This window comes from Anopheles nili, chromosome 2 (assembly GCF_943737925.1).
Source record: "Anopheles nili chromosome 2, idAnoNiliSN_F5_01, whole genome shotgun sequence".
NCBI classification, from domain to species: Eukaryota; Metazoa; Arthropoda; class Insecta; order Diptera; family Culicidae; genus Anopheles; species Anopheles nili.
The window spans coordinates 76,560,450-76,569,032 of NC_071291.1; the positions used below are offsets into that span (position 1 = coordinate 76,560,450).

General features: G+C 42.7%; 1 protein-coding gene across 4 annotated transcripts; it reads left to right on the forward strand.

Annotated features, from left to right (window-relative positions):
* Window positions 1-197: 197 nt before the first annotated feature.
* Window positions 198-5,518, forward strand: LOC128730209 (signal recognition particle receptor FtsY). 4 transcript variants are annotated; one of them, XM_053823244.1, is made up of 5 exons: window positions 198-251; window positions 334-616; window positions 3,956-4,197; window positions 4,274-4,483; window positions 4,554-5,518. In XM_053823244.1, exons 2-5 carry the CDS (start codon window positions 598-600, stop codon window positions 4,641-4,643), a joined length of 561 nt encoding a protein of 186 aa, XP_053679219.1. In that variant the 5' UTR covers window positions 198-251; window positions 334-597; the 3' UTR covers window positions 4,644-5,518. The 4 variants fall into 4 exon arrangements, with proteins under 4 accessions (XP_053679219.1, XP_053679241.1, XP_053679226.1 ...); XM_053823266.1 differs by having other exon boundaries at window positions 4,274-4,469; XM_053823259.1 differs by lacking the exon at window positions 198-251 and adding an exon at window positions 1,513-1,524 and having other exon boundaries at window positions 598-616.
* The last annotated feature ends 3,065 nt before the right edge of the window (window positions 5,519-8,583 follow it).

Below are 8,583 nucleotides of genomic sequence, written 5' to 3' on the forward strand. Positions count from 1 at the left end.
CAATAAACTTAGGAACATACATAAACGTTGAATTGCTATTCTTAGTTTTGTTGAAGAAGTAGAGATATTTAACTACAACGTGACCACCTCAACAACGTTATCAAGACCAGTGTGCAAGGCATGTCCGGCACGCGTGCGGCTGTTCATATACTCTTGGAGCGTTTTGAGAGGAAAATCGAAAATATTTCGTTAGCACCGTTCGCGTAGTGAAGACCTAATCCCAAACTCGGTTCCCCGTAACACCCGCGCTAGTGAGTCGAGAATCCGTCGAGTTCGCACCCTTTCTGGCCTTACCACCCAGCACCACACCGATCCATCTCCTTTCTGTTTTAGCATCCCATCCGGTTAGGAGGAAAGCAAAACCAGTTGCGGTTGAATACCGACGACGTCATTGCATATTTCCGTTGCACTGAAGTAACATTGAGATAGAAAGAGAACGAACGACAGACTGCATCCGCACTCGCTACCTGCCCCCTTCACGTGCGTGCGCTTTGTAAAACATACATCGCAAAAGAGAATCCGCAGCGTTAACGCGTCCCGCCCAGTTCAAGGCCAACGGATTTTGAATTAGTTTTCCCGAAGTCGCAACCTGTGAAAATGTTCAGTGGAATATCTGGTGAGTAGCTGTTAAGAACGAAGAAGAGTAAAAGTGTTCACACCCAAATTGCGTCACGATGATCCCTTCAAAAATGGGCTTATAGAAGTCAACAGCACTCGCGCAAATGAAAGGCCCTCTTCCAGCTGATTATTACGCATCGATTTATGTCAGCCCTACACGTGTGCACGGGGCATGATGTGTTTCTTGGACGGAACGTTTCGAGTTGAAATTTCATTATCATACTAAAATGTGATCCCTCATGTGTACGTCTCTAAATGTTCAGTGGTGCTTTTTTTTGCATACTTGTCTTTAAGAATTGCCAATTATCTACAAAAAATAGTCACTCAAACCCCCTTCGGATTTTAATCAGTATGGTTTGATTAGAGTATTTTGTTTCATTTTTGTTGTCAAACCCCTTATTCGCTTTTAGCTCTGAGGTTCTCCCGAACCACCCTCGGTTTGTTTCGTTGTTATGTTTCATTTGCATTTTTTGTCCGTCTTATGATTTCATGGACGAAACAACGCTGCGCCAGTGTGGCGTCTGTCCGTTGGAATTCCAATCATGCGCGCTTCATTTACAGTCCACGGGAAGGATTGGGGGAAAAAGAAGGGTCAAGTAGCTCCGTGGCCCTTGAGACAAACGTGGGGCCAACGGGAAGTAACCATCTGTTTGGCCTTTTGCTCCTTAATGACGGAATTGTTGAAGGTCCACCGTTACTTGATTGAATCTTGCTCTAATTCATTGCTCAATACGGATTTAAAATTTATTATTTGATTAGAGATTATTTCAATAGGATGTTTTTGTTTTTATTCATTCAAATACACACGCTTTAGTTCCATTGACAAATGAAGCGTGTACTTATATAAAATAACCCTCTTCATATAAAATGATTTCTTTCTAACGCACGCTTCAGGAGGAGCAAAATGTAAGTGTAAAATTGCGCTTGTCGAATTGAGAATAATACTTAAAGGGCAAGCTGTAGAAATGGTGTTAGTTTTCAAATAATTTACCTTCAGATTTTGATAAGCAGGGAAATTATTTTATTAGAATAGTAGAAAAATGCTTTCCATTAGCTATGACTTCTTTCAGATCGATAATGGAAAACGTAAGTCTAGACTTGGAAAGCGATGGAATGCAATGACTAATCATGGGTCGCAGGTTGTGTTGATTAATGGGAGCACTTACGTATCTAGTGCTAGAATCGGCATTGATGATGTATTAAACTTAATAATAATTGCTTGGGGTAACTACGCTTCGTATGCTGTACGGCTTTAGTGTGTATTGTTGGAATATTATTTCAAAAATTCCGACCCGCAAGTCAATAAATCGAGCAGACAAATGGCACGTTTTAGTAATTAAGATTTCATTGTAAAGCATTTGAGCTCAATAGTGCCACACATCACATCATGCTCTGGTAGTGGTCGATGGAGGTCACCTAAGTCGCATTAAAACAATCGGCGCTTATGGGAGTGGGTTAAATGAAGGTGAGCTTTTCCTTCGACAACATTCGAAATCATTCTATATGCATCGTTCTATCATCCGAGCGATAAAGGACGTCTGGTGAATGATAAGATTCCCTTAAATGCCAGACACCATAATTAATCGGTGGTTGTACAATGATGCACTTATTACAATCTTTGTTTGAGAAGCGCCTTGCAGATTGAGGGTGTCTACATTTGATTCTACAAACAACCGGCGTGATGAGAAATCATCACGCTATGCCTAGTGGGAGAATCTTCTTGATCTTAATCAACAGTAGAACCCGTTGAGCGAAGGTATAAAAACTGGTTTGTCTGGTTTGGATGACACAAGTTGTTTTAAAAATAGTTCATCACAACACTTCAGCCAGTGGTGGTTTCCGAATCAAGAAAACCGCTTTCGAGTGATACTGTGATGGCGTTGCGGAAATGAACTAACACAACGAGTGACTCGCAGGAAACACGCTGAAATATGAAAAATGAAGCAACATTTAAAATTTATCGCTCACAAACCGCAAGGACAACCACAAGGGCGACCGTGGGGAAATCGATCGAACAAAAGTCAAGCGGCTACACCTGCGGGGTCGAAATCTCGTACGTGAAGTGGACTTTCGCTAGCAGTAGTTCCGCCAAGCCCTCTTTGATCCGTCATCCGCTGCATTTTCACCTCGAATAATGCAGCAAATGTGCGTCCAAGTGTAAGTTGATTCTCTTAAAAAAGCAGAAGGCGAACGTTAAAAAGTCGGCGAATGACATCATCGTTGCGGCCGATGTAGACCCACTCCCATTTGGCTAATGGCGACTGGGGCAGTCGCTAGTTTGCACACAACTTATTTCTACCACTATGAACGAAAGCAGGTTCGATACTGAAAGGGGTTTCTGAAAGCGATTTATGCATATTTTTTGCGTAAATATGGAAAAGGTGAAATTGATGTAATTTGATCATGTAACTTTCGTTATGAGCAACGGTGTTCAATTCGAAGATCATTTAGATTCTTCCATTTTAATGCAAATAAAACTTTTTTGCATCAATGCCCAAACCTCGCCCTGAATCATACCGACATTTTAGACATGCATTTCCTTCTAGTTGCTGGAATGAATCACGCTCTGAGAACGTGTTTTGCGATCACATTGTGCGATTGCGGTGGCGAGGAGCTTGAACATGTGGAAATATTACACCTCTGGAAGGCCAAAGATCAGAATGGTATGCTCGAAATCATGGAGCGACCACCGCAGGGCCGTTTAAAGTTAAAATTTGAAGAGAACAGTTGGACCTCCCACAGAAACACACGTAGATTGTGATACTCTGAAGAGCTCGCTGGGAGGCCTGAGCTACACGCTGTCGTTTGCGGTGTCTGACTGTAGTATTCTGTGAAGCGTTCTCTCGCGTGTCTAACCTTCATCGGACCCATTCGCCCTCTTCTCGCCCTTGCCTTAAAAGCAGTGGATGACATCATCTTGCTACTAGCGCAGAAGCGTGTTCAAGTGTGCATGCGTTTTGGACATCAGGTTAATGCTAGTCGGAGAAATAAGACGAAGCGAAACGCGTAATACAACATTTCCAAGCGCGGAACGACGCGGTGATGATCGCGATCGGTGGATTGAACACTGCATTTGTAAACAGTCCTGTAATGAGCGAAATAAAAAGCTGAATTTTAATGTCAGAGATAAGCTCAAAGAGATAGGAGAAACATGTATGAGTAGGAAGAATGGTAGCGTAAGCAATTTGTTTTTTAGGTAAAAATTCGGGAAAAACTGATGTATTGACCAGGTTGGTCCTGCAGTAAAATGCTTCATCGATCTGTTCGCATTGCGAGCATAACGTTTTACCACACACTTGTCGATTATGCTAACCGACGGATTATGTCGTCCAACTAGCTTCGTTGAAGAGTCTTGGTAGCAAGGCCGAGGGTCTATTCGACAAGAAGAAAAAGGAGGCCCAGGACATGGCCAACGAAAAGGTTCAGGCTGCCTCCAGCATGGCGGAAGAGCAAGCTAAAAAAACACAGGAGACCTTCAGCAAGACTAAATCCGACGCAGAAGCTCTGGCCACATCAGCAGCCAACGAAGTGGATGCCACGAAACAGCAGGCCACTGCTGCAGCTGAAACAACGTCGCAGGTGCGCGCTCAGGGCGAAATAGTTGCTGTTTTTCAAGTACTGGTCCTAACTCTTTACTTTTAACTCTCTTTTGCAGGCGGCAGGAACGCTGATGGACCACGCCAAGCAGGCGGCCGAAAACGCCATCCAGCAGAGCGCAGTCGTGGTCGAAAAGGCCGTCGAGGAACAGATGAAGGCTGCCGAGGAGAAGGTTGACGAGGGCATGAAGCTGGCCAGCGAACACGTTGATCGAAAACTGCAGGAGGCGAACCGATTGGCTGATGAAAAGCGGGGTGAGCTAGAACAGGTGGGTTGTGGGATTGCAAAAGATAATGGATATACCACGAGAAATTACAACTTTATTTTTATACTTTCAGAAAGTAAATGATGTCGCTACAAAGGCTCAAGACACGGCCACAGCCGGGGCAACCGGATTACTCGGAAAACTAAACCTGGGTCCGAAGTAAGCCAGAAACAACATGTGTCCGAGCCTTACCACTGTGGAATGGATCGGCAGGGAATCTCCCTAGAAGATATTAAATGCTCCTGCACAGATCTGAGCCACCGCCGGCGTGCACCAGATCCTTATTTCGCCATCCGCGTGCATTCGATGTGCTCGTTCAACGTGATGTTTTTAAGCTTTTTGAAAGATTTTTTAAAACTACGAATAATGTATATTAGCATGTGTAGCACGACACTAGAAGTTTAGAACCAATGCTCTTTCGCACTGTCAATGAGAGGCCAAAAGGGTGGTAGCCACCGATGAATTTGCATGCCTCGTACAAAATCATCATGTTGACAAGATTGCCTTATGCCATTGATGGAAGATAGCGCCAGCCATCCGGTCGCAAATGAACAATTGCTAGAATAGGAAATGGCAGAACTTCCGCCGGTACGATTAAACAATAGAAACGTATTACCTGCAGCGATTGGGTGATACTCTTTCGCCAAATGAGTAGACAAATACCTCATTTGATCAAGTAACTTTTCTTTAACCAAAAAAGCTTTTCAAAAGCTTCTACACAGTGTTAAAGTTAACATCTTTCATTTTCTTGAACCAAAACTAATTGAATCCAGATTTTCATTTAAACCATTCGTCGGTGAAAGCATTCGGTAGTAAATCGATAAAATTAAAAAACAATGCGTTAAGACGATATATATTAGCACAATCAACTGCATATAGATCCACAGTTATTGTTGGCATGCTGTAAAAGCTCCCAAACAGTTGGAGGCTATTAAAAGATTGTGGTTTAATATTTTGAATTTTATTTTTTTGTTTCCCAAAGATTGATGGAAATTGCTTTTTATATTGTAACAGCAAACAAATAAATAATATGTAAGCATAAAACTTATTTTTTCTTTTTGTGATGACAATCTCACAATTTGACATAGCTGTTATTTACATAGTTTGCTTTATTGCATGCTGAATAATTTCGTATATCACAATTTAAAAATTTTCACATGTGCAGTAAAAATTAATAAATTAACCGTTTGAAGATATAGCCCGTTTCAATGAGTTTTTGTAACGCGTGTATAGTTGATCCTTTTTGAGTCCAAACATTGTAGTTATTTGTCGTTGTTGTTAGTGAAATGAGATGCAAAGGATAAGAAGCGGGGCTTGCAATTCCAGTTTTCCTGTAAGGTAGAGAAAACATACATGCTTCTTCCTTTTCTTAAATTGACAATTGCATCTTGGTAATATATAGTCATATTATTTAATTTCTTCTTGAAATAAAGTATATTTTTAAATAGTATGTTGAAATGCAAGGTATGATTTTAAATTCAAGCAAATCAAAGCTCTGGAAGTAGGATAATAATTTCACAATGTGCAAGCTCGCCAGAATAACGGTAATGTTGTAAGGAGTTAACAACCCAACTACAGTGTCAAATCTGACGTTAGTTGTGTCAAGAAATGAGCGTGTGTGCATGAATAGTTGTTTGGAATGTTTCTGTTACATGCGAACGAGTTTGTAAATTTGCAATTTAAAATAAATTTCCATCCATTTTCTATTTACGGACGTGCAGACCTGCCTCAACTACTGGGTTACATTTTGATGTGAATTTCATGTGGATACCACAAGTTTGCCTAAAACTCTTCGACTGACCTGCATGCTGCAGTGAAAAAGTTGAAGAAGAAGCGGCGCCACGCGAAGGCTTGTTTAATAAAAAAATATAATACTTGATGACATCAAACTCTAAAAAGTGCAAACATGTAGAAGGAAATTGTGAAAGTTAACAACGAATATCCAAGTAAAACGAGGTGAGTCTATACGTGAGGAAAGTGAACAATTATGTAGCACTCCTCGACAGTTGGGCGAGTGTCGCTTTTGCCACATTGCCTACTATTCAGTGACTAATTAACAGCCAAACATACATATCTCAGTTATAGTAGATTTGCCGCTACTCCCAATGCCTGGTAAGCTCGTCAGAATTCGCCATTTGTGCGATCATCGATTTTTCTTCCGCCCTCGAGGTGGTGTGGTGTTCTGGAATTTTGATTGGACGCGTGAGAAAAGCACAATTGTTTATGCTGAAGCATCTGCTACTGGCATTAAAGCTGGGGAGCTTCACAATTAGCAATACGTTACGACTAGTTAGCGTTTTTTTAATGCCATAAAGATCATCTTTTACCAACCGGGTGAAAGCACTGAACTTTTTATTTTCGCGTGTTAATAAACGTGCGCTCGAGTGACGAAGGTATGCGTTCAAGATGGATGTGCGTGAATCACGATGTTATCGATGGATCGATTGTAATCTACTCATTCGCGAGTGCGTGCAACCTGGTGGCCATTAAATGGTTCCAAATGGCAGTGCTAAGTTAATTAAAATGTCACTGTGAGGAATGAGCCGAGTAAAAAGTGCTCCGTTGGCCGGGTTTGTTACGTGCACCTTGAAAATTGTCCCCACAGTACATTACTGATCACACATGATCTAGTTTCTCGACGGACAAACTAGCTTACGAAAGCACGGTGGGCTGCTGGTGAAAAGAGGGTTTGTTTATGATCGCGAGGTTACAAGCTTTACCGTTCTCTACTCTTCTTCTATGAAAGCAACGTTCCGTTGATTTATGGTGCCAGCGACACGCTGGCTTTCCTGGCTCATTATCACCGACCGTGCATTAGTGACCCAAATGTAGTTCTGGCGGCCAGCGCCATCGGCGGGCAAGCGATAAGGTAAAATGTTCGTATCCCGCTCGTTGGCGTATGCGAGAGAACGAGAGGCCCAGCACATCAAACAGGACAGGTAAACAAAATTGCTGCACCTCGTCCTCGTTGGCAGGCTTTGCTGCTTGCTAAGGATGGCCGGCGGACTCATTCTCGCCTGTCGACATCCGGGTTGCAACCTCAATTAGTGAAGGGGAAACGCCGTGTGCCCTGGGGCGGAATGCTGAACGCGTACGACCGCGTGTTCATCGTACCGGAATGGATAAGGAACGGGCTACGCTTAGAGATACTTTCAGATGGAAAATTACAAATACACATAACATTTGAAGGCCGCTCGAGGAGGCTCCATTTGCCACCGATGATTCGCGACCGGAATGGCCTGGTCTAAGCGAATTTGGTTGGAGGTCATCGCGACAGAACCGTGACCACCGGGTCAACAGTTTGTATGCACGAATGACGAAGGTGGAAGTTAATTTTTTACATCAAATGACTCACAGCATACCGCTGATTTATTTGATAAATTCTACCCATCTCAAACAATCGAATTTTCAAAAATGAATCATTCATTTGTGGAAATCCGTCGTAAACATGATACACTTTTTACATGAGTTTTTGTTTGATTTCAAAAACCATACTTCGCATATCGAATTTAGAAAATTTCTACATAGAGCCATGCTAATTAAGAAATTTGATTATAGGGTTGTCGTTCCCGACGGACCGGAAACGCGCGACAATGTTGGCAACCGAATATAGGCATGTATATGCCTTCGTCGTTTACCAGGTCACGATATCAAAATGGTCAGGTTGACATCATGGTGCACCCAAATTGCAAAACTCATTGCATAATATCTTCGCTCGAGGCTGAATATTCTGCAATCGGAACAACACGATTCGATCCGATTCGGAAATCGATCGATCGTTTATACGTTCTGGCAAAGAAGCATAAATCGAATATTTGGCTGAGCCAGAGAGGGTGTGCATCGTAGGACGCTCATCTGACGGCATCACGGCCTGAGCAGAAGGGAGCGTGGGTTGGTAGCGTAATTTGCCGCTCCACATCATCCCGGTTATTCCTGGGCACCGGTCTGATGTTCTCTCGATGTTAGTGCATCTGGCATCGCGGGCCGTCGTTGGGCATGATGTGAAGGTTTCTAAATATAAACACTGGTTTGCTGTGAGCATGTATCGCTCCTTCCCTCCGACGGGTGCGCCGTCATGCTTTTCGAAGCAAATTCTCCGTAGC

Bases quoted from the DNA above. Each gene is read 5' to 3' on its own strand.
- LOC128730209 (XM_053823259.1), top strand. The intron at 4,198-4,273 runs GTGCGCGCTCAG...TCTCTTTTGCAG, and splicing joins CAGCTGAAACAACGTCGCAG to GCGGCAGGAACGCTGATGGA. The intron at 4,484-4,553 runs GTGGGTTGTGGG...TTATACTTTCAG, and splicing joins AGCGGGGTGAGCTAGAACAG to AAAGTAAATGATGTCGCTAC.